General features: G+C 51.7%; 5 protein-coding genes across 21 annotated transcripts in view; 2 read left to right on the top strand and 3 right to left on the bottom strand.

The window, feature by feature from the left end:
- Nucleotides 1-348: 348 nt before the first annotated feature.
- On the bottom strand, nt 349-4,293 carry PIGX (phosphatidylinositol glycan anchor biosynthesis class X). 2 transcript variants are annotated; one of them, XM_042820746.1, is made up of 6 exons: nt 4,221-4,283; nt 4,070-4,133; nt 3,515-3,656; nt 2,126-2,339; nt 1,531-1,631; nt 349-522 (listed from the first exon to the last, which is right to left on the bottom strand). In XM_042820746.1, the coding sequence occupies exons 1-6, from the start codon at nt 4,270-4,272 to the stop codon at nt 364-366; spliced, it is 732 nt and encodes a 243-aa protein (XP_042676680.1). In that variant the 5' UTR covers nt 4,273-4,283; the 3' UTR covers nt 349-363. The 2 variants fall into 2 exon arrangements, with proteins under 2 accessions (XP_042676680.1, XP_042676681.1); XM_042820747.1 differs by lacking the exon at nt 4,070-4,133 and having other exon boundaries at nt 3,515-3,690; nt 4,221-4,293.
- Nucleotides 4,294-4,463: 170 nt separating this feature from the next.
- Nucleotides 4,464-6,932, top strand: CEP19 (centrosomal protein 19). 4 transcript variants are annotated; one of them, XM_042820836.1, is made up of 4 exons: nt 4,464-4,525; nt 4,947-5,013; nt 5,464-5,664; nt 5,929-6,932. In XM_042820836.1, the coding sequence occupies exons 3-4, from the start codon at nt 5,541-5,543 to the stop codon at nt 6,288-6,290; spliced, it is 486 nt and encodes a 161-aa protein (XP_042676770.1). In that variant the 5' UTR covers nt 4,464-4,525; nt 4,947-5,013; nt 5,464-5,540; the 3' UTR covers nt 6,291-6,932. The 4 variants fall into 4 exon arrangements, with proteins under 4 accessions (XP_042676770.1, XP_042676771.1, XP_042676769.1 ...); XM_042820837.1 differs by lacking the exon at nt 4,464-4,525 and adding an exon at nt 4,532-4,675; XM_042820835.1 differs by lacking the exon at nt 4,464-4,525 and adding an exon at nt 4,532-4,796.
- Nucleotides 6,933-8,202: 1,270 nt separating this feature from the next.
- On the bottom strand, nt 8,203-17,436 carry NRROS (negative regulator of reactive oxygen species). 13 transcript variants are annotated; one of them, XM_042821120.1, is made up of 10 exons: nt 17,006-17,436; nt 16,756-16,892; nt 16,345-16,633; nt 15,569-15,799; nt 15,233-15,491; nt 12,899-13,978; nt 12,624-12,727; nt 11,881-12,221; nt 10,935-11,058; nt 8,203-10,688 (listed from the first exon to the last, which is right to left on the bottom strand). In XM_042821120.1, exons 9-10 carry the CDS (start codon nt 11,040-11,042, stop codon nt 8,727-8,729), a joined length of 2,070 nt encoding a protein of 689 aa, XP_042677054.1. In that variant the 5' UTR covers nt 11,043-11,058; nt 11,881-12,221; nt 12,624-12,727; nt 12,899-13,978; nt 15,233-15,491; nt 15,569-15,799; nt 16,345-16,633; nt 16,756-16,892; nt 17,006-17,436; the 3' UTR covers nt 8,203-8,726. The 13 variants fall into 13 exon arrangements, with proteins under 13 accessions (XP_042677054.1, XP_042677057.1, XP_042677056.1 ...); XM_042821123.1 differs by having other exon boundaries at nt 11,881-12,727; nt 12,899-13,187; nt 13,852-13,978; XM_042821122.1 differs by having other exon boundaries at nt 11,881-12,727; nt 15,233-15,372; nt 15,472-15,491.
- Nucleotides 17,437-21,309: 3,873 nt separating this feature from the next.
- On the bottom strand, nt 21,310-24,420 carry FBXO45 (F-box protein 45; the record flags this gene model as incomplete). The annotated part of the gene is made up of 3 exons (XM_042820905.1): nt 21,310-21,826; nt 23,729-24,085; nt 24,157-24,420. Coding segments are annotated over 3 exons (807 nt in total), but the record flags the coding sequence as incomplete, so codon positions are not given.
- The window catches only part of WDR53 (WD repeat domain 53), a 4,820-nt gene continuing 4,642 nt past the window's right edge, over nt 24,247-24,424 (top strand). The window contains exon 1 of the mRNA XM_042821000.1: nt 24,247-24,324. The gene's annotated coding sequence lies outside the window, so the exon portion shown is untranslated. The remainder of the gene's footprint in view (nt 24,325-24,424) is intronic.

Genomic DNA, 24,424 nt, shown 5'->3' with positions numbered 1-24,424 from the left:
CAGATTGTTTTTTAAGCCTTCTACTGTCACAAATAAGCACAGAATGCCTCTTCCCAAATCCATGCATCACCCATCTGGACAGTGTAAACAAACTTCAAATTCAGGAACTTGAAGGATGAGATGTTTTTCATACCCTTAACACCCACTTCTCAAGTCTGTTCATTTAAATTCAAGAAATACAAACACCTCTGCAAGGAGAAGCACTGTAGCCAAAGCAGGCTGAGGCCTAGGGTAAGGAATGGGAGATAGATTCTGCTCCTGACTGCTGCCATCTTTGTGCAACAGGATGACAGTCCTTATGGCATCCTCACGCATTACTGAGATGTAAATAACAGTAAAGGAGCTCAGTCATTTTGCACTTCTTTATTCCAAGCAGGTCACCAGAGAGAAGTCTCCATATTTGCACACAGCAGCAAGAATCAGGCTGGAACAGAGCACGGTGGCAAGAAGAGTCATGACACACACTAAGAAACTGTGCTGTGTGAGCCCCACCGGGACCCGCAGAATCAATTCTTCATGCTCCTACAAGGAAAAGTGAATTGGTTATGCACATTTAACCAGCTTCTGTTGTTGTTGGTCTGTTTTTTTTTAACTGCAACTCAGGGGAGCAGTAACTAGACTTTTATTTAACTTGGCTTTTGCTAAGGCTTGATTTTGAATCCCCAAAGAAAGCTGAGATGGGACACAGCCTTTCAATTCAGTGCCCTTACAGACAGCCAGTTGCTCTTGTTGTACAGAGCTCAATAAATGTATCTACTCCATTGTAAATGGTAGGCATTTGTATGCTCTGTAGCTTTGCTCTTCAAGCATCAAGCTTGCCAGCAGAGATCTCTCAGAATAAGCATTCTGCAGATCACTGAGAAGCCATTTTTCTCCAAGATAAACAACTATTTGGTTTCTCTGCAAAACACTTTTGGATGACAGCTGTTCGTATTCTGAAGGTACCTTACATACAGGAAGGCACACATTACACAAACAAAAGATTTGTTATGAAACAAATTAGTCTTATTTCTGAATCTCTAGACTACCACAAAGTGTTCAAGTTTCAAAGGCAGCTGTTGGCCGTCCTAAAAATCTAACTGACCTTGGTTCACCTTGACACTTATCCAATCTGATGGCCTTTTGTTAAGAAGTTATTCCTTTAACTTTTAGTCTTTTTTTTTTTTTTCCTATTAGACTGCAGCAGAGTTCTCCTATTTTGAACTCATCTGAAAAAACCTACCCTGCAGAGGCCATTCTTAATTCAACTAGTGCCAATTACAGCACTGTCAATTCTAGGACTCCAACTCATCTGCTTAGGGGAGGAGGAAAACAAAAGAACAAATGTAAAGGTGAGGAGAGCAGCCACCACCAAGGGCACAGAACAGCACAGGATGACACCCATTAAAACCAGGTCAGAGAGGAAGAAGGGAGCTTCTATAAGAAGTTACACAGTGAGGCTTTTATCCGTTAGGTCCCATGCTTTGGAAGCTGCTCATCTCAGAAAAAGGCAGCAAGAGGCAAGAATTTCCTTCAGGAATAGGAACTCACAGGTTGGTGTGCTGCACTGTACCACTGACAGAGGTGCTCCTTCTCCTCTGAACAGGGAGCTTCCACCTCAGCAGGCTGCCAGCACTCTGGTGACAGGTGCTCTATGGAAGACAGATACAGTAGGTAACTAAGGATGAATCTCACCCACGGGCTGTCTTTAACAGAGCAAAGCAGCCATCGTTGAGCTGCAGATCTCTCAACTCTAGCCATGCAGTTACAACTTATAGATTCCCCAAAACTACAGAAGTCATTCTTCCATGTCTTCCTGTTGACCTCCTGTTGTCGCATACAAGAATTCCCCTACCATAAGTGCTTTTATATCAATAATAAATACTCATTGTCAGTGGATACCAGGTTCTTGTTTCAGAAGAATCTGGGAACTACAACCACCACAAAACACGCTTCCTCCCTCTTCTGCACCACCCAAATGCAAGAAGAAAGGCTCGGAAACCACCAGAATACTTTGATTCAGCATTTGACCAAGTACCTGACAGTGAATAATTTTAAATACACCTTGCATGGCTTCAGCTGTCAAGAGAAATACAGTGAGAACACGCGGTCTGAGTGGTTGAACTTAAACAAAGCAGAACCTCACCGTCACAGCAGCAGAGCAGTATTTCTGCACCCTTCAGAGCAACCAACGCGTCCTCGCTGCTCTCTGCTGGCCGGTGGTAGCGCCCATGCACAGGCAGTGCTGCTCTGAAACAGTGCCAACAGCGAGGGTCGGGCTGCAGGTACAGCAGGACAGTAAGGTCTGTAGCTGAGTACTCAGGAGCCTCCACATCAACAGCATCAGGAATGAGCACTGCCTGCGAGCGAACGAAGAGACAGATATGGCTGCGACTGGAATCAACAAAGAGGGATACAGAAAAAAAAAAAGGTATGAACATTTTGGGTATGAATCTGAGATTAAGGAGGTCACAGTCTGCTGCTGTAATCTACTGCAGCATCAGAAGGGACAACTGCAACCCCTGCAGTGACCCCTGCCCTCCAGAGTACCAGGGAAAGTCTACTGTTGGGATTTATTCTGTGTGTACAGGCAGGGTGTCACAGAGCTTGCTGCAGACCTCCACAGCAGACAGCAAAAGCACAGTCACACAAACTCCTCTACTGAGTAGTGATATTAAGTACTTGTGGTCACCCAAGACATCAAATTCAGGAGAGAACAAAGCAGGCTATCTTTCTAGCTGGCTGTAAATAAACAGCACTGAGTATATGCCTAGAAGACAAACATCTAAAATAAAGTGAGTTGAAGCCCAGTTCAAAGTTATGCTGTAAGTTTGAACCAGTGTTTGTTATAAACTGTTTTACCACTATTACAAAAGTGTCCTGCTAAGAATGGAGCCCCAGTGAGTATGGCTGTGTATAGTTTTAGGGTTGTTTCTTACCACATGGGCACAACCTAAAGAGACACATCGTGGAAGAGGGGAAACCTGGACGCTCCCCATTTAAAATGGGAGAAATGAGGACCAGCAGTAATCTGCACTGGAGTCAAGATCTAGGCATAAGTCTCTCAAGAAAGCTGTGATGAAACACAAGCTGCAAAGCTCCTCACTCCAAATTCACAGCACGTCACTTAAAGCCACTGTTCTGCTCTTTTGAAGACCTTGATAGAGAACCTTGGCTGGAAGACTGCAATCACTCTTCTTCTATAGAGGGCTAACCTTCCTTCTTTTCAGCCTGATTACCTTTCACCACAATTGCTTATCCAGTGCTGAGCAGAGCTGTAACAGCTTGCTGGTAAGCACCCCTACACGTAGGAACACCAGCAACCCATGACAAAACACACCCTGCACCAGGTGCTGCTGAGAGCTGCATCGAGAAGCCATAAACATGATGCTGTGCAGCATCTTTCAGGAAAGGGGAATGAGCCACTTCGGTTCTTGCAGCCCCCTGAAGAACACAGATTACACCTTCCTGAGCAACGTGCTCTTCAGCTTACTGGCAAAACGCAGCCTTTATGTGAGAAGCCCTGCCTCCTTACCTTCGTCACGTTGTGCTGCTGCAGCGATGCCAGCTCATAGGGATCCACATAGACTCCCCGTGGCAGGTGAGTTCTGGCAGCCACCGTGCATCCTTCTGTCCACTGCCCCGTCCCACTCAGCTCCACCTTCACCAGCAGCTCCCTTAAAGCAAACCATGGGGGCACAGTGCTGAAACCTGTATGTTGAGAGACAGCAGAAAAACCTCCACGTGTCACGCTGCCGAACGCTCAGAGATGGGCGCAGATGGAAGAAAGATCACAAATACATGAGAAATTAAACATCCCAGGCTGGATGTGGCTCTGGGCAGCCTGGTCTGGTGGTCGGTGACGCTGCACATAGCAGGGGGTTGAAACTAGATGGTCATTGTGGTCCTTTTTAACCCAAGGCATTCTGTGTGGGTGCCCCATCCCTGGAGGTGCCCGAGGAGAGTCGGAGGGGGCCCTGGGCAGCCTGCTATGGTGGGGCAGACGGGCCGGGCCGGGGCTGCAGGATCCCCCCGCCCCACACCGCTCCGTCATTCAGCCACAGCCCCGAGCCCCGCCCGGCGGCTCCACCTGTGGAAGCCCTCCTTCAGCAGCTCCTGCGAGACGGCGCTCCCGCGGCAGGCGGCCTGTACGTCTGAAACGGCACAGAAAGAGTAAATAGCTGCACCGAGAGCACGGCAAAGCTGAGCACGGCAGGCCGAGCGCTACGCCGGGCACTTACGGAGGGCACAGAGCAGCACACCCAGGCCCGGCCGCCACCGCTCGGCCGCCATCTTGGAGTCGCCGCACGTGGCCCCGCCTCACCTCAGGGCGGGGGCTGCCCGCAGCACCGCCTGATTGTCGTGGAGGCCGCGGGCGGCCATTTTGTGTCGCGTTTCGCAGGCACTTGGAGCAGACAGCCCGAAGGGGATCTTCGGCAGGAGGACCTTTCGGTTACCGCGGCAACGGCTGAGGCCGCCCCGCCCGGGGGCTGCGGGCTGAGGGACGCCGGGCGGCCGCGCTCGGCGCCGGCCTGAGGAACCTGGGGTGCGTTCTTTCTTCCGGCGGGGACTGGCGGCAGCTTGGTCCCGGAGATGGGAATTCCCGCTTGCTCGGCGGTCCCGCTGTTTTGTTCCCGTGTTTAATCGCTGCACTGGGGGGAGGAGGACGCATGCCGGGCGCTGCCGCTTGAAGGAGGTGACGCCGTGGCGAGGGCTGTGCTGTGCTGGGTTCTTTCCATCCCCGTCATTTCCATGTGACGCTAACGGGGTCACAGCCGACGGCAGAGCTGCCATGAGGGGTTCCCAAATGAGATCGGGTAAAAATGGGCTGCTGATGCCAGCCGTGCTTCTGGTGGTGAACTTTGTAAGCTGATTCATTCAGCAGCTGACCAGCACACCTGAGAGTTTTGCAGTCCTTACCTAACAGCAAGCTAATCCATAACAGTCTGCTCTCCATCCACCGACAGGAAAACAGCTACAGATCCACGGGGCCAAATGGTTCTTCCTCACTCCACCCTCTTCTCTACCTCTCAGGTATGGCAAAAGCTGAACCCACAGGAAAGCTTACAAAAACATGCTCTTCCTCTTACACAGTTGTTTGGTTTTTGTTTTGTTTTCTTCTAAGAAAGAGAATTCCAGTGTTTAATAAAGTACGCATGCAGGCTTCTCCCTTGTCACAATAAATATCTCCTAGGTATCGTTTGACTGTGCAATACTCAGCAGGTAGACCAAAAATTTCACTTGTGTGTGATACAGAATCCTGCTTCAAAAGCTGAGAGGCGATAAGGGTGTAAATCAGCCATCAAGAGTCACCTTGCTCCCCATGCTCAGCTCAAAGAGCATGTGAGATGTGTTCAGGTTCCCCTGAGGTCTCCCCTGGGAGAGCTGCAGCCTGGGTGTGTATTTTTACTGAGCGTGGGTCACTCTAGTCCCAACAACAGGCTAACAAGAGGCACTCAAGCTTTTTTTTCCCTTTTTTTCCAGTTCTTCAGTGAGTGCTGAAGTTGCTGAGGACTTTTCTGATACAGCTGAGCACTTTTCAGCCAGCAGCAAGACCTGCAATGACTTGCATCGCAAAGAAGTGCGGCATTCGCTTTCAGCCTCCATCTGTGATCCTGATCTACAAGGAGGAGGACAAGACTCGCCGGCGCATCATGCCTGTCAGAAATTTCTCCCAGTTCTCAGGTGCGTTGTTTCCATCCAGCATTCCCCACTTCCTCTCCTCACACGGGGAAAGGAGCAGCTGGTCACAGCACCAGCCAGTGAGGAGCATGCAGTGGGCAGGTTTGGGGTAACGCTGTCTCTCCGAGGAGGCCAGGGCAGCATCTTAAGCTGAGCAGCAGCGCTGCTAAACCTGGAGGCCTCGTCTGTAAGGGTTAGGGAGAGGATGATCTCTACTTAAAGAGATTTGCTTGCCTTTGTACTTCTTCAGGGTGGTTTTGTTTTTAGATTGTGGCATGGCTGCTGAGCAGCTGAAGAATAACCCTCGGCACAAAGCATACCTGGAAGGAGTCTCACTGCGTCAGCTAAAGAAGCTGCACAGTTTGCTGAGAGGCCACTTGAGGGGAGAGAGTCTGGCTGAGAGCCTGGAAAAGATTCAGCAGGAAGAGACCATCGACCCTGAGGAGGACATGAACAAACTGGACGACGAGGAGCTAGCCAAAAGGAAGAGCATCATGGATGAGCTCTTTGAAAAGAACAGGAAGAAGAAGGACGACCCGGACTTCATCTATGATATCGAGGTAGAATTTCCACAGGATGAGCAGCTGGAGTCCTGTGGCTGGGATGTGGAGTCATGTGAAGAAGTCTGATTCCAAACCAAGACAACCTAGATGGGCAGAGACAGATCCCATATTCCTAGGAGAGAACAATGTCATCCTGCTTCCTCCACTGCAGCTTCTTCTGTTTGTGCAGTTGACGCTCTTTACATTGGCCACAGAGAATCTGAGGCTTAATATTACAGCAGTTTCAGGTTTGTATACATTTTAAGAAGTTGAACTGAGAAAGCTGAAACAGGGCAGCTGAACGTGGTGGCTGTTTTCACTCTTTTTCTATGTAAGATGCCCAAAATACTTTTAAATGATTTATCTTTCATTTTGTTTACATCTCAGCCAGCTCTGGCTGAAAACCTCGCCAACGTGTTTTCCTGTGATTTCAGCTTTGTCTGAAAATGAAATGTAAAATGTTTATATATTGGAAGTATTGCTTTTTATTGTCTGCCTATGGCATTTATTACTATTTGTTGGAATGTTAAATATACATTCAGATAAATCAGTGTTTCAATGAGAGTATTACTGTCACGTTCCCTCAGTAGAGGATACATCTTCAGTTTCAGGTTGCACAGATTAAATCCTTCATTTAACAGAACTGAATATTTAAAAAAACAAGTCTGTCTTGAAAGTACTTTGGAGATGCAGTGAATTCCAAGAGACAAAAGGAGACATTTTCCTTCCTTACACTGCCAGGGATGGTGTTCACCTCTCAGAAAATGTGCCTTCATGATTTGAAATAAATATATATAGATAGTACAGTAGAAAGTCACCAAGCCTAGGAGTGGTTTTAGGGTAAAGCAAAGGCTTTCCCACTGCTGCCCCATCAGACTGCAGTTCCCAGCTCACTGTAGGCAGTGCCAGGGAGGCCCCTCATGATAAACCCTATGTGAGCAAAGCCTTGAGCCAGTGATGGTGGCCTGCAAAGTGACTTTTTCATTGATGATGGTGTAACAGGAGAAAGAAGCCCAGCTTGTCTCAGGCTGAATGTAAAGTTCTAGCAGCAAGAAGAATCCCAGGCTTCGTTCACCAGCTGAGGCTGTCAGACCTGAGTGTGGTTTGAGGGCAGCCTGCCACGCAGTGGGGGATGCAGGCATCTCCTTCCTCTGCAGGCCAGGTGCTCTGTGGGTGATTTATTGCATCCTGGGGGGAAGGTTGCAGAATGCCCTTGCTTTTGCTCTCCAACAGACTTATATATTATGTCTCAGTGTTCCAGAGATGCCTCCCTCTAAAGGAACAACTTTCCCTAAGAAAAAAAATCCTCCCTGAGCAGCAGAGCAGCCCAACGCACACTTCCTCCAGCATACTCATGTATCAAGGCTGCACAGCCCATGTTCTTACCCTCCATGTTTTGCATCTTGAGCAATGCAGGCATCTCCCCCTGCCTGAGGATGCTGATTTGTTCAGACCAGATTTTTGCAGTGGCTTTTTGCATGAATATTGCCAAACCTCACCTACTCTCTGTGTCTGCTCGTCCCACCAATTCTGTGTCCTGCTTGCCCACTGTCCAGACCATGACAGCCTCACCTGCCTGCAAGCATACAGGTGAGGACGGTGCACATCTGCATCCACATACCAAGGCCAGAGCTGGCAGAGAGATACCGAAACGTGGCTGTAGTGCCTGGCACCAGTGAGAGCAGCTGGAGGACATCCAGGGCTGTCACTGTAGGTCTCCACTGCCCCTTGGGTGAGCTGCTCATGAGCAGGAGAGTGGCTGAAATAGGCTGAAGGATCCCCCAGCTGGCACTTGATCTTCTTTTGGCTATTTCTATCTGAAATAGGGCAAAAAACCCAGCCATACGCAAGGGTGGATGTGATGGCCTTCTCCAAATCTTTCCAGTGCTGTGCCTGGCTCTGCTTCTGCAGCATCCCCTCCTGCAGCTCCACGCTCAGAGCTTGCCCCGTTGATCGCAAAGCATGCAACAACCAGGAGAGATAAACAGATGAAACAACGTTACCAGAAATATAATTTATTCTCGTGTCTTTCGGCCAGTATTCTACTGAGGTTTGAGGTCCTGTCTCACTGGCACAGCAGGCACTGCCAGCAGTGGTGCCACCACCAGTGCAGTGTGGGATGGGGACCGCGCTGCTGGGGGAACGGTCACTGCCCCGGTCCCTCTGTTCTTAGTGGTTTACCCTAAGACTGAAGTTGCACTGACAGATCCAGTGAAATAAGATCTGCCACTCTTCTCCGTTTTACCTTTTCACGTGTGGATTGCAGCCCTTGCCCTCCAAAACACGCAGATGTGAAACATTCACCGTGGAAGTTCACCTGCACAAGTGCCAGTTTTGTGTTGGCCTCTGGGCACGTCTCTGTGGTTACACATGGAGGGTGACCACAGCAGTGTGAATAAATAAAAGCAAGCACCCAGGCAGCCCAAAACACCACTTCTGGGCCACCAGACAGATGCAAGTTCTCAATCCCCCACCCGCTTGCTCGCCTTCACTCCCAAGAGGGCCCTGCGTCCTCCTCAGCCATCAGTACGGGCTGGACACCCCGCACCGCCTCTTCACCATTTTCAGCAGCTTTGGCTTCAGCATGAGGAAGAGCACAGTGAAGGCCACCAGCAGCGTCAGGCAGGTGGGCAGGGCAAGCACCAGGTAGAGCAGGGCCATGTCGGCCGTCCGCCAGCGGCAGTCCCGCAGGACGGGCTCGGGCAGCAGCCATGCGCTCAGCTGCTGCGAGTCGTAGTTGCAGGTCACCTCACGCCCGTCGGGGACACGCAGGCGCTCCATGCTCTGCAGGGCCTCCCACCAGCCCAGCGTGCAGCAGTTATAGGGGTTACGGCTGAGGTAGAGCTCCTGCAGGCTCCTCCCCAGCGGCCTCCACGCCACGTCCGCAGGCAGCGCCGTCAGGCTGTTGTCCCGCAGGTCGAGGCTGCGTAGCTTCAGCGCGCCCAGCGAGGCGGGGAGGACGGTCAGGGTGTTCCCCGACAGGTCCAGTCCCACCAGGCTCTGAAGGGCCGAGAAGTCCACCGAGGTGGAGGAGAGGTTGGTGTTGCGGAGGGACAGCACCCGCAGCGTCGCAGCCAGGTCCCGCAGCCACCCCAGGTCTCCTGACAGAGCCTCCCGGTTGTCAGAGAGGTCCAGATGAGTCAGGGCCGTCCCTCGAAAGGGGTGGCCGCCCAGGTCCCGCAGACCGCAGCCGGCCAAGGAGAGGTGGGTCAGGGTGGCAAGGCCCCTGATGTCCACGCAGGGAGCGCTCCGGCCTAAAACAGCCGGCTGGGGACACAGGTCGAGGCGGTTGTAGCTGAGGTCAACTGTAGTGATCTGCTTTGTGTGAGTGAAGATGCCGGCAGGAAGCGCCCGCAGCAGGTTGGTGCTGAGGTTGAAGAGCTGCAGGTTGGGCAGGGCGGGCCCGGCGCCTGCATCCTCCCACAGCTCCGTCAGCAGGTTCTGACTGAGGTCCAGATCCGTCAGCATGGCCAAGGGGTCCCGCTCCGACACGTGGAAGGTCTCCAGGCAGTTCTGGTTGAGCTTCAGGTGGGTCAGAGCGGGCATCTTGGCCAGGAAACCCTCCGGCAGGTACCAGAATTGGTTCTGGCTCATGTCCAGGAGGTGCAGGGAGGAGAGGTTGCTATAGCAGACTTCGTCCCACAGCTTGACTGTCGTGATGTTGGTGGAGTTGCCATCGATGAGCAGGAACTGCACGGTGACATTCTCCAGGGACGTGCCGTTGGGGAGAAGCTGGTAAAAGCTCATCTCGTTGTCCTTCAGCAGCAAAGAGTGCAGCTTGCTCTGCCGGGGCAGCACGGGGAAAAAAAGGAGCTGGTTGTGGGACAGGTCCAGCACCTCCAGCTCAAAGAGGTCATCGCTTTCCAGGGCCAGAAACCACTCGATGATATTATAGCTGACATTGAGCACCCGGAGCTGGGTCAGGTTGAAGTCCACAATGCATGTCATGTAGTTGTAAGCGACGTTGAGCCTCTGCAGCCTCTGCAGCCCTTCAAAAGCTTGGTCAATCTCAAAGATGTAGTTCCTCTCCAGGTTCAGCTCCAAGAGCTGCGTCAGGTTGGAGAAGACAGAAGAGTCCAGTCTCATGATGACATTCCTAGCCACAGACAAGGACTCCAAGGAAGACAGGTTGCTGAGCAAAACAGATACCATGCCCTCAGTGAGATGATTTCCAGCTAGATCGAGCGTCCTCAAGGCTGGCAAAGCAGAAAGAGCAGCTGCTGTTAGTGAGTAGTTGGTGAAGAGAAGGTTGTCTGCCAAGGATAGCGCGTGGAGGCCCTGGCTGCCCAGGAAGGCACCAGGCTCGATGAGCTCCATCCGGTTTCTGGTCAGGCTGAGGTGCTTCAGCTGGTGGTATGAGAACAGAGAGGCACGGCCCAGGACCCGGATAGTGTTGTCATCCAGCAACAGCTCTTCAATGTCACCTTGCAGATTTCTAGGGACGGAGCTCAACCATTTCCTCCTGCAGTCTGCAGTGCTCTGCACCTACAGCAAGAAGGGGACATGCAACACCTCACTGTGAAGCATGAGATGGGGAGATGATAAGGCTGGGGATAAAAGTGAGATGGAGGCGATTCCTCAGGTAAAGCCTCAATGTCCCACTCCAAATCTTAGCTCCAGTGCTAGGCCAGCAGCTGGGAGGAGAAAGCCTGCAGAAGCTGAGGTGCCTGGGTCTTGTAGAGGAGAATCAAGAGGTCAGAAGGGTAAGGATTTGCAAGAGGGAGGACTTACCTGCTCGCAACCACCAGGAGACAAGGCCCATGCTGCGCCTGCCCCATCTCCGCATCCTACTGCCAGAAGGACCAGGAGCAGGGAGAGAACAGGCAGCGGGGCCTCCATCTCAGCAGAAGCTCTCCTGTGGGGACAGAGAAGTCAGGAGCTGCAGCACGGTCAGTTCACCAGCATCCCCAGGGCTCCCAGGACAGCAACGGTCACTCTTACTCACCTTCCTGCTCGCAGCACTTGGCCACCACAAGCTGCCCGGCTAACACCCACAGCACAGGGACCCCCATGGGACAGGAGAAAGTGAGGGACAGGCAGCACACACGGAACACCGCTCTGCAGGGCAGATATCACCCAACCACAGCCAGCCTTCCCGGAGCTTGCAGCCTCCTCCCCAGTGCCAACACTCCAATCCCAGCACTATCTGGGGAAGTGCTGCTTTTCAGCACGAGGGCCCCTGTTGCTTATTTTGTGAGCCGGGAGCTGCCAGCATTTGCATCTGGGGTGAAAGCTGAAGTTCAGGCAAATGAGCAACGAGGGCTTGCTGAGGGCTCAGCCTTCTCATAGCTGCTGGTGCTTGAAGAAGCGATCGGAGGTTATTTTTGGCTGCTTGGGGAGCCAGAGCCTCACAGTTGGAGGTAAGCCAGGGACACCTCCCGGGTTATCTCTGTCCTTGGGACAGCTGAAAGAAGGAAGCCAATACCAAATCCAGAGGGGACCGGAGAAAGACCCTTTTCTCTAGGTGAAAGCTAGCACCCCTCTGAGCCTTCAACCTCCACGCCAGGTCCTTGTGGTGTTCCCACCGTAGCACCACTCCCCAAGAACCCAAGGGTTTCAGCTCCAGCTTGGCAGCAGCACCCAACCCCCTTTTCTTTTCCCCCACCACTGCCTTGTTGCTGTCCGGCTTTGGCCTCCACTCTCCATCCTCCCACATTTTTGGGGGGCAGCTACTCACCACCCGTAGCAGCGCGCGGGGCCTGCAGCAGCTCATCCTGCGGCCTGCAGCCCCTCCACTGCACTGGGGGGTTCGGTGGGGCCGGATGCAAACCAACAAGGTGTTCTCCCACCCGCTTTCTGCCGAGCGCTGAGACGGGCTTTGCGGAAGGAGCGAACGGAAACTGCAGTCACATGGAGGCAGAGAGCGCGGCGAGGCGTTCACACCCCGGGTCGTGCACCCGCAGGCGGCCCCAGCTGCAAGGAGGAACCACGGGGTGGGGGCTGTGGGCAGGGCCCCAGGGCTCAGCGGGACCGGCCTGGGGCTGCTCGTGGTGGTTGGGTTCAACCTCACCGCATTTCCTGCAGGGGAAGAAGAAGAAAGGGGCAGATACCGTTCTCAGCATTCCCAAATTTGGGTTCCCAGATGCTGGGAGCCCGCCTCAGGACAGCAGCACCCAGCCTCTTGCAGTGCACAGGTTGGGATGCTCAGGGTCCTCCGTGGCTGCTCAGGATTTGGGTAAACGCAGCACCTCGGTGCAGGTCCTCGCCATCCCAACGCGGGAAGCTCCCAAGCGATGTGGAGGTCGGGGTGAAGCTGTGCTGGACACCAACCCTCCTTTCCCACTGCCAACCTCCCCAGTCACCCTCCCAGACACCTCGCTGTCTGGGTGACCCCGACCCATTGGACATCTGCTCACAGCAGCCCCCACGTGCCTGCAGCCAGCATACGTGACCTGGGAGATTTTTCTTTTTTGCTTTTACCCTGAATTTCATTTCTTCTCTGGAAGGAGGCTCAGTGCTCCCGCATCGCTCACAAAAAAAGGCCCCATGGTTTCATTTCCTGCATTTTCAAGGAAGTTTGAAGTCTGAAAATCGAGAAGGAAAAGAGAGAAGCACTCAGCGTTCAAAAGCGAACCAGAGCAGATGTCAGAAACTCCGCAGTGGGGCAAAATTCCCAGGGTGTTACTCGAGGTCACCAGCACCAGCAGACAGCTGCAGACCCCTCCTGGTCCCCAGCCCACCACAAGGACACTCACCCAGAAGGAGAAGGGCAGGAGCTGGCAGAGGGTGGCCTCACGGCTGGGAGGTCCCACAGCATCCTCACCACACATCAGCCTTGGAAAGAAGGAATCTGGAGAAGCCTGTAATGCTGAGTATTGCTTCGCAGGGCAGACTGCTCAGAGTGGAGTATGGAGTTTGCTGGCTCATTCGCCTTCACAGGTTCTCACACCAACAGCTGCAGTCACCTTGGGGAGGTGGAAGAAAACAGCCCAGCAGAGCGAGCAGCAGCTCAAAGGGAACCAGGTGAGCCACCAGCATGAGCAGCTGCAAGCACAACACCTTCAGGTTGAGAAACAGAGGCTGTTTGGCTGAGGACATGGCCTCCAATGCAGAGCGACTGTGAGAGAGGATCCCTCATTTAACCCAGGGCCCAGAGGGAAGGCAGAAATAGGTCTCAGTAGAAAGCAAAAGGCCATTTCTGGAAGCATGGGGTGGGCAGGAAGGGAAAGAGGGGTGCCGGTCAGCGGCCTGGCCACATCCACTTCCCAGCTCCCACACCCATCCCTGGCCTGGCTCCAGCACTGCGGTCTGCGCTCTTCTGTCTCCCACCTCCACCAACGTAAGCAAGGAGGAAGTGGGCCAGGGAGCAGGGAGCCACAGAAGCCACCTCGTTTCCCCCACGCTTCCCCAGCGGCCAGCATGAGGGCTCAGCACCGCAGACCTGAGTGCTGATGTTGTGGATGCTCTGCACAACTGCTCACAAAGCACCTGCGGGAGCAGAGAAGGGAGAACTGCTGACCCTTCCCCCAAGATCTCTGCAGGAGCTGCAGGCCTTGCAAGTGAGCTGCTTACACCCACGGTTTGCTGCTTGCTTGCACGTTGCCCACGCTTCCTCATAGGGCTGCATGGTGTGGACACACTGATCTCAGCTTTGTATCTGATCTCTGTGGCACTACCCAGCGCATTTACGCACGGTTTTGGCATAAACCTGTCACAACCAGAAGCTCTGAATTCACCCAAAGGAGGAGGTACTGATGAGGCACTCCATGACATCACCCAGCAATGCACGCTGGCACGACCCCAGCTCCCCTCCGCAGTCCTTTCCAGATGCTGTTCTGCTGAAGAGAAGTGAGAAATGGTGTCATTAGAGCAAAGGGAAGTGAAACCATCTCAGCTCTTGACAGAGCATGGCCCCTCTCTGCTCCCCTGCTGGGCTATTCCTTGTCTAATGTAAGAAAACAGAGCAAACTGCCAGGTCAGGGGCTCCTATTTAACAAAGCCCAATCTGAAGTGACACCATCACACCTCAGAGCTCATCCCTGCAGCCACAAGTGGAAAAGGCTCAGCGTGGGCTTTTGGGTCTCGGTTTGAGATTGTCCTCCTCCCAGACACAAAGACTCCCAGACACAAAAAGCACAAGGAACACAAGAGGGGTAAAGCTCAGGGAGATGTGTCAGTGAACACAGCAGATCCTCCTTTCCTCTGTTCCACTGTGAATTGGCCCCTTTTCCCAGATAACAGCGATAGGACAAGAGGCAATGGCCCCTAAGTCATGCCAGGGGAGGGTCAGGTTGGATGGCACAGGCTGCCCAGGGGGTGGTGGTGTCACCATCTGTGGAGATGTGGCACTGAGGGATGTCATCAGTGGGCATGGTGGGATGGGTTAGAATTGAACATGATCTTAAAGGTCTTTTCCAACCTTAACGATCCTATGATTTTCACACTGAGAAGAGCAGCTGAAAGTCTTTAGTTAACAGCTAAACGTGAAATGCAAATATGTCTGTTTGTCCTCCAGACTCACCAGGGCTCAGGTGACCATCTCACATGGGATCCAGAGAAAACCATTCAACCAACTGAGCACAAAACCCAACAGAAAAACCAACAAAAACCCAGACCAGTGCCCAGGGAGTGGTGCAGCCTCCTCTCCCCATCCCTTCTTGGCCTCATCTGGGCACCCACTGCCTGCTGCTAAAAGAGACACAGAGGCTGCAAAGCTTTACCCACGGCAGTATTCAGGATACCACACAAAAACCATTTTGGTCAATATCTTTTCCTTATTGGCAGGTTTGTCCAGCACTCAGAAACACAAAGTTACACACTGACAGCCCTCAGGAAAGCAGACAGAGCCCACCTTCACGATTACTACTTAAAAGCTGTTGGTCTCCTAAGCATAGGATGCTGAAGGAACACCCCACGTCCCCACCTGCAGGCTCTCAGCTCCCAACTACCAACATCTCCCTAGCAGTGGAGGTGCAGCCAGCACCATGCTGTGAATGGGCAGCAGGGGGTTGTGGCTGGAGCGCAACCCAGCTCCACTCTCCCTTATTTGATGGGTCTGGGGAGGGAGCACACACACAGCACCTGCTCACCCGCATGGGTTGCAAACAGGTCTGTGCTTTGACATCAATCATTTGTCTTCCCTCCATTCTCAGCTCACCAGCTGATGGGCTGATCCAAACAGACACAGCAGGCACTGGGGCTGACAGTGTGTCTTAGTGCTGGTCTCTACCTGAGTGTGAAGGCACGCAAGGGAATGATGTTGTAGCTGTGGCACACACACTGCTGTAAAACAGCTGTTTTCACATCTGCCCCCGGCTTTAATGCACACCTCTAAGGATATGAAGGCTCCTGTGAAAATGAGAGCAGGTTCATGACCTGAAATTGTAAGTTCAGGGAAGGATTAAAACAACAATAAATCACTTTACCAACAGTGAAGCACCTGGGGACACAGCACAGGTACTGAGCAACAAAACGCTGCAGGCACACCAAGGTCCCAGGGCAGGCAGTCCTTACACACCCTCAGTGCTGCTGTCTGGATGAAGTGAGGTGAGGCTGAGCTGCAGAAGCCGGGAGCTCGCAGGAAGATCAGACACTTCACACAAAAGGCAAGAGCAGACAGGGTTACACCTTTGTACTTTCCTCCATTCAAACACTGCCTGCAGGTAAACACAGAACCAAAGAGCCTTTAACAATAGAAGAACAGTCTGGATTAAAAGTTAAAATAAATCAAGCAAACATGAAACAAACCCAGCTAGCTTGCAACAGATCTGCAAGTGCAGGCATGGCAGGAAAGACACCTTGTTCTTGTGGCTTGCAAAACTGCAGAACAAGCAACGCTTGTAATAACATACAGCAAGTTCTATTTTAAAATCCTCTTTCAACCACTGCTGTTGGATGGAATACATTCAATCATCTTCTGATGGCTTCACTTTGGACACCGGTGACAGACACCCAAAGGGATGGAAAGCAGTGTGTGACAAAGCAGACCAGATCAATATGGGACTGACTGTACCTGAGCCCCCAAACCTCCTCTGCCTCTGCAAGTGACCTCAGGCTCCCAGCTCACCCCATAACCTTAACCCTAACTGCAGGACCAAGAGTTCCAATGAAGAAGTATGTTTCAAAAGTGATAAAAGCAAAAGGAGAAGGGGATGTTGAATAGCAGTAGAGGTTCTGCATGAAGCATGAATGTTGCACAAACCTTCAGCCGATCCAGTCGGTGCTCCCGCAGCACTGTTCACTTTGCCCTCTGCTGGGAGGTGTGAGAACTGGTGCTGAGGTCACACCATCCCCAGAACACAATGACAAACACTGCGTTGAGGAGAAATCAGCAGATTCAGCACCGTCTGAAGGAAAAGCCTTCGGTCTTTATTTACCACTTCATTAATTCTCCCTTTCAACTAAATTAGACCCTAGTGCCAGGTAGTGCAGGATAATTTCGATAAAACAAACACGTCGTCCTCCTCACCGCTTAAAAACTCGTTTTGTCACTGTGAAAAGGATCACAGAACACATCTCAGCAGTGCAGTTTGCTGGCCGCAGGTTGCACAGCACTGTCTGCTCTGTAAGAGCCAGCCCTGAGCCGACACAGAGCAGCACATGCAGCACTCACGGCCATGCTCCTGCTGGTGTCCAGGGCTATTTATAACATGCCAGCCTTGTGGAACTGTGGAACACAGGCTTGGAAGCAGTCAGATCAGCAGGAAGTTCCTTCCTACGCAGAGGCCGAGGAGAAGCAGATTCCATAGGCTAACAAAGGGAGAGAAGAGGAAGGGAAGTAAGTCACAGTCCCTAACACCTGAGGAAAGGGAGCACTTTCAAATCCTGAACTTTAGGCAAAGTGTAACAAACCAGAAGCTTACCTCCAGTTCAACAGCAATATTCCATCTTGCTGGGCAACAAATATAAAGCTCACGCAGGTAATAAAGTCAAAATGAGAAGAAATGTAAAGACTTGGCCAAAACTGAGGTATCAATATAGAAATGTGAGGGCTCAGGAAATGCTGAGGGCTGTTGCCTCCCATACAGCTGCTCTTACATCTCTTTTCTCTAGGTATGACCCAACTCTTCCCAGGACAAATGTTATTTTAATTCATTGCTGCTGTCATCATCTCCGTGGAAGTGGAAGAGCAAAAAATAGAGAGAGCCATCTGGAAAACACATCCACATTTCAAGGCAATTCAGAAATACAGCTCAGCAGTACAGGGAGAGAAAATCTAACGTGTTCCAGTTGGCTGTGGGACTCCGAGGCAGAAGAACACAGCTACATCCGCAGCAGCAGAAGCTCAGCCTGTGCACGGACACGCGGACGCAGCCCATCACATCACAGCCATCTGCTCCCCTTTTGTCACCTGAAACGTGGCCAAAAATTACAGCACCAAATGGCATTTGCTCGCAGCAGGCTCATACAGGACTCCCAGAAATGCATGCACCACTGCATTTTAAAGCAGAAAAAATGCTTTAAGAGAAATCTCCCCAGCAGTGAGCTGTTTCCCCACCGATGAAGAAATACCAGATATCCTGAAGGACTGTGGAGCCTACACGTGACTGATCTATGTAAGCTATGGGCAGCTGATGTTTCTCTTGGCCAAAGCAGTCAGATCACACGCTGAGGAAGGGAAAATACTCCATGCAGTTGTTCACTTGACTCCAAAGTACCTCACAGAATCCCTTTTTTCCAGCCCGTTTTCGGCTAACCAACATCAGACCTCTTCTCTTCTGAACACCCTCATGGAGACATCAGCCAAAAGCTCAGCACTTAAAAACTAATTCTCAGTGATTTTGGAAAGTGCTTCAGAGCTCCCGACCACAACACAGTCTCCTCTGATTATTGATTATGGCTGCTCCAACTTGCACAGCATCTCAGCCCTCTTTTGTTGTTTGTTTTCCACATGATCTGCCATGTGTGGTTGGGTTGGAGATCCTGCCCCAGCCTGCAGCCTGTTGCCACAGCATCAGTTACTTTCCAGCTGTTGGACCACAGCCATACACATGCATTTGGAAACAGATCACTGTGAAAGCTCCATGAGCTCCAGTGCCATTTCTTACCCTCACAAGCTACCAAGAGCACATCTGAGCTCTCCTTGGTGCCCCCCATCTAATGAAACTTGTGTGAGCAACACCCACAGATTGCACGAAGCCCAGGCATTAAATCTGCAATTGATCTGCTTTGGCAAATCAAGAACTTGGTATCACAAGAGTGAAGTTCATGTCTACAGAGCACGGTCTGTGGGCCTTGTGCAAGACGGAATTCCTCTTTGCTGAACCTGGAAAAGGCACAAAGCTTGCCTTTGGAACTGAGAGCAGAAAAGGGGTATTTGCATGGCTCGACTGCTCCTCCATTGTCCCCCAGCAGTACACAGGCTCTGTGTATATTTAAATCATGTCACACAGAGCTTATCGCTACATGCTGCTGCACACAGGTGGGAATGAGAAGCAAAACCATCAAAAACAGCACATAGAAGCCACTCCGTTCAAAGCAGCAGCAGAAATGCACTGGGTGCCCATTCCAAGAACTTACCCAGAACAAAGCAGCACAGCCTGAAGCCAGCCCAGCCCAGCAGAACCTAACACAGCATGTGTGCAAGCACCAAAAGAATCCGAGGAGGCACCAAGCGCTCTAGGGATCAGCAATTCTTACAGTTAAGGCTGGAAAAGCTGCAAAAGAAGAAGAAAAAAAATAAGCAGGAATACCTCAGTATAGGATCTGACTACAGATATTAAATCTTACGCCTGCTAGATCCTCATCCCACCAAAGCAGTCCTAGCATGGGAACAAGCTTAGGAGAGCCGCAGGGAGGAGCACACTGGGTGCAGTGTGCAGGGGAGAGGAGAGCTGCCTCCTCCATTCCCTGTTCTCCTGCAAGACAAGGTTGTGCAGGCTGCCAGACCCCACTGCCTTGTCCCCCCCGTGCCCAGAGCTCAGGTCATTCCCAAATCACTGTTCCAGCTGTGTGAATCTGGTCAGTACTCTAAACCTCTCTTGTAACCCCCCTTTTTCACCTCCTCAAATGCAATCTCGATGTCTGCTTCCTTCTCAATACTCCAAGCCTGAAGTGTAAAAGGTGAATAAAGACGGTTTCAAAATGATTTACCAAGTGGGAAGAGCTGCAAGCAAACGGCTGTCTGGTTAGTCAAAATGTGTTGGTGGAGGAGAGTTAAACTGGAGCTGGTAGCACAGATACCCTACACTGTTCATACCTGCTACCTCCTCTCTCAGTGTGATTTGTAAGGATGGTGAACAAGCAGTCAAAAAGCACCTTCCAAGGCACCTCCTGCAACAGCAGGGCAGCACTGAGCCCAACACCTCCTCTGCTGCCCAGCAGTTCATACTGGAAGACCTCCAGCTGTGAAAAGGGGGTAATTTGAGGAGCACAGCTATCCAGCTCCCTGTAACCACCCTCGAGGTTCTCCCTTCCTGAACAGTCAGCAAATCGCACAGCCCCAGCACCACCATCCTCCTCAAGATAAGAAGTTTTGTTCCGCCACACCAAACCGCTGCGGAGGTCGTTGCAACAACACACACAGATGAGTCCTTGTGAATTATAGCAGAGTTTATTTTAATATTTTGTACAGCCAGCATTGGTCTCCAGGAATAAGTTATAGTTTTACGTGAGCTCCCCCCCAAACCCACCCTTAAGGAATGTTCAGCTTTCACCACATCTAATTTAGAGGGAAATAATTTATAGGGTAAGACGCAGTCTGAAGAACGGAAATCAATCTTCGTTTCACCAAACTCCTCCGAAGTTCTCAGGGTTTACTTACATCTAATTGGACTCACGACCAAGCACAGCAGCCACGGCCGACCGAGAACAGCTCGCACCTCAGCAAAGATCTTACTCTGTGAAACAGGACAGGATTTTGTTTCCCATTTCCCTCCTCCAGTTCTGCCAGGCACACGTGAGCCCTGCAGTTTAATCCAACCAACGCTCATGACTGGTTTTCCAGGAAGGTACTCACTTGGTGTCGGTCTCACTTCACCAGCCAGTTGCTCTCAGTACCATTTAAAACATCATTTCTCACCGTATCCTTTGTTTCTTTAACACAGCCAAGAGAAATTGAGCTCGATACCAAACTGCCTTTAAGCACTAAGCAACACATAAAACAAATAAATACTATAAACCCTTTTAAATGGTAATAATGCACATTCTCTGTTCCAGTGCACAACTTGGTTATTTACTGTGTAAAAAGCACTGCAAGGACAGCTCTTCTGCAGCACATGAGGCATCTCAGTTACTTGCTTTCCTCCAATTGCTTGAATAAAGGGGGGAAAACAAGCAGTGGCCTAAGAGACATTCCTCTTGCTCAGAGAACTGTCAGCATCCGAGATGAAGCAGCTCACGTTCTCCAGCACAAAACTAAGGAGAGGTTGCACAAAAACTTCATTCTCCCCCTCCTAAAATCACACCATCGATAACTGAAACAGCCTGCTTTGCTCTTGGAAATGCCAGCACGAAAGAAATGGGTGCTGAGAGCCAGGCAGGCACACAGCTCTCAGATTTTAGTGCCCCACCAAAGGAGCCATCCTGCAGTGCCCACAGACAGCACCGACCAGAAAGCATAAGGGTGCTTTTAAAACCTTGTCTTTTTGACGTGGAAATGAAGACGAGCTCAGCACCGTGCTGCAGCTTCTTTTCTTAAGGGTGGACCATAAATTTTGGAAGAACAAAACTTCCAGGGCAATTTTGGTTGTGTTTCCCAGGGAGAACAGAACTACTGCTGAAGCTACGGAAGCTTTCAGCTACACAGAAAGAGAATCCACGCAGCACCGTACTCCACAAGGGCATTCCCAATGCTCTACAACACAACAGAAGAAGCACACTTACATGAATGTCATTCAAAGTTTTCCTGAAGCCCCTTCAAGAAATTCCACCCCAGTTAGAATAAAGCAAACCCTTCTTTTTGATGTAACTGTTCTTTTCGACGTGTTCCATATATACAATTCTTAAAATACACTTAAAAATAGCTGCACACGTTTGATATCGTTACACCAGAGGAGGGCAGCCTGGACAGACGGCTCTTCTTGGTATTTTAAAAACTGTAAGTAAAACCCAACCAGACTCGCTCTCCCCAGTACCCACGTCAGCCCCGAGGAGGGAAGGGAAGGGGAGGCACAAGCAGTTTTAAAATGGGAGTCTTTCACAAAACACACGACTTACAAACCTCGGGTTAATTTCCGCAAGCAGTTTTATATCAAATCCTTCCTTAAATATCTGAGGTCACGCACTGCCATCCTAGCAATGAAATCTGTTGCAACATGCACGTGTCAGCTTCCCACTCAATCAACTGCGACCCTGAGGATTTTTCTGGCCTGGTAGAAAGAGGAAATGTAACAATTCCTGAAGTATGGCTGGTCCTCCATTTCAAAATTCTGTATGGTTTCCTCGATGGTTCTTGGACACACGCTTATTTTTTTCCTCTAACACATGTTTCCCTCTAACCAACATGCAGATTTCTCCTCCCAGTCATCCACATCGTGACGTCCCAACGAAACCATCCGTCATCCATCCAAAGGTTTTCCCAGGTAGACCAAAGTCACTTCTGTGTTACCGTACACGGCAGACACTGCTGGATACAGGCAAACTTTGGGCAGTCCTCTGAACGCAACTCCCAAGAACTCATAGCCCCTCTCAAACGCTAACGTTTTGTCTTCCATGTCCAGGATAACTCGAATCCTTTCGCCTATCTGGAAACAGAGATGGGAAGAGGAGGGAGGAGAAGCAAACAGGGAAAGAGTCAATATATTCAGATGGAAACACCAAAAAAAGCAACCTAAAAAACATACAAAGCAAAATCCATGGATAATACAGCGGAACAGATTAAAGCGAGGCTTTCCTTGCTGCTTTCACAACAGAGATGTCTCCACTCCTCTCGCATGGACCAGCACATCTGCTGCCTGCTCCTGCGGGCAGCCCAGGCCTAAGCATCCTCATAACACTGAACACAGCCCTTCACAAGCAGACCTTGCAGCAGCAGCACAAGCAAGAGCACTGCTCCAGAGCACCACAGGAGCCTGACAATACTGTAATTGCCCCAAGTAACTGGGGCTCTGTTGCCGGCAATGACCAGTAGAGGCTACAAAGAACAATGTTAGACAGGTTGTTTAGAAAGGTAAATGCCAGGTGCAGAATATTCCCAGAACGTACTTCTGATGGCACGAATGCTATCACTGACAGGGGTGCTCCCTTACCAAGGCAGAAAAATAATTCAGTGCAAAGCTTTGGCAAAATGGGCACACAAAACCTACAATACAGATATACAGATGTGAGTAAAACCAATGCTGAATGCAGGCTGTACAGGATGCTCCCTGTGTTTATCCCGTTGCTTTCAAATATAAACAGAAGCGAGAAGCACCAGCAGCAAATGCAGCATGAGATAGCACAAACTTCTGCTTCTCCACCAGACAACCGCAGTGCCGGGGATTCCTTCCAGCCAACATATTCTTCTTCTAGCCAATGCTAACAAGTGTGTATTTCCCTTCAGTACGTATTCTATGAGCAGATGACCATACGTGTATGACTCCATGATTCTACGTCTCACTAAATAATACAAAATGCTTTAAAGGATTGCTGATTCAAGCCCTCACCAATTCTTAACAAGGAAGCATTGACTGCAAGCACAGCTCAGCCTGCAGTCCCCATGGGAGCTCTCCTGGCTTTAAAAGCTCTCCTCATCCTGCTGTGCAGAAAGGCCCAGACAGGCAGCAGGAACAGACTGCCAATGGGCAGGGCTGGAAAGGGCCAATTCACACATCAGGAAATGTGAAATCTGCATCTCTTTGATCCACATTTACTTATTAATTGCAGAAATGGCAGGTATCATTTCCAGACTGAACTAAGTGCTTGGCAGTGAGCTTTTACATGAAATTTAGAAATATCAGCCTTGAGTTAATGCCAAGATGTTCATGTACAGCTGAAGTACAAAGCATTATTCATCCCAAGCCACGAAACTGTGAGAGGGAATTATACCGCAAAACAGCTGAAGATGCAACGTGAGGAAAACCATCAGCCAAAAGGCGGCCGTGTGAGCGGCCTGGAGAACAAAGATAAACACAGCAAGACAGAACAGCAGAGCAGCACCTGTGCTTTGGTAACCCAAAATCACCCACACGTCACGGCCCGACCAAAGGATGTCACCTGTGGGAGGGCGCCCGGAGAGCCAGCAACCAGCGCGTGGCTCGGGGAGGCCCTGCCTCAGCACGGCCTCTGCTCACACCGCCAACGGGGCTGAAACAGCCACCGACAACAGCCGCCTCGCTGCTCCTGAGAGCGATGTCAGCTTTTGTTTCAGAGGGGATGCGGTGTTCCAATGAACGCCCACTCGGTATTTGAGAAAGAAGGCAGAAACAAAGGAAACGGGCGCAGAGGAGAGTGGCTGCCCCATCCCTCAGGGCTGGATGGGACCGTGGGCAGTCTGAGCCGGTGGGGGCAGCCAGCCCTCTGCAGGGGTGGCAGCGGGTGGCTTAAGATCCCTTCCAACCCAGCCGTCCGGGACGGCCGCGAAGGCGGTGAAGATGAAGCTAGTCCCTCCTGCAGGGAGATGCCGGGGCGGCACCCAGCAGCGCACGGAGGGCCCGCTGCCCGCTCACCTGGTACTTGGGCGCGTTGTTGCACTGCGGGAAGCTGCCGTTCACCTCACCGTTGTGCAGCAAGTTATTGTCCACCAGGTTCCAGCCCCAGCTCTGGTCGTCGCTGCCCAGCAGGGCCACGTAGCCCTGGCACTGCATGGCCGCCCGCTTAGTGGCGATGCCGATGACGGCCACGGTGCCCAGCGGCCCTTCCCACCACACCTCCCAGGCGTGGCGGCCCTCGCTGAAGCCGATCTTGGTCCTGGCGCCGTCGGTGCTCTGGGCGATGGGGTTGCGGTGCAGCGTGAAGCCGTTCTTCTTGATGTAGACGTTCCGGGAGCAGTCGTTGGTGCTGAAGGCGTGGTGGAAGGCACGGACCTAGGGCGGGGAGCCAAGAGGGGTCAGTCCGCGGGAGGCGTCACCGCCGCGCGGGGCCGCGCCGGGCTCACCTTGCCCTTGTAGGTGGGCACGTTGCAGAGGATGTCGGTGCGCAGCGCCTCCTCGGCCAGGCAGCGCGCGGCCAGGCTGCGCCACACCTCGCTGTTCTCGTCGCCGTGCAGGACGTGGTGCCACAGCTTGCACACCAGCGCGCAGCTCCGCAGCTCGCGCAGCTCCAGGTAGGAGAACACCAGCTCAAGCACCCGCCCCGGCAGCCGCCACCCCGCTCCCCCCGCCGCCCCGCCGCCGCCACCGCCGCCGCCGCCGCCGGGCCCCGCC

This window comes from Centrocercus urophasianus, unplaced genomic scaffold, assembly GCF_019232065.1.
Source record: "Centrocercus urophasianus isolate 14NV4802_14NV808 unplaced genomic scaffold, USGS_Curo_1.0 seq_19, whole genome shotgun sequence".
Lineage (NCBI taxonomy): Eukaryota > Metazoa > Chordata > Aves > Galliformes > Phasianidae > Centrocercus > Centrocercus urophasianus.
This window is presented reverse-complemented; position numbering and strand designations above follow the sequence as displayed.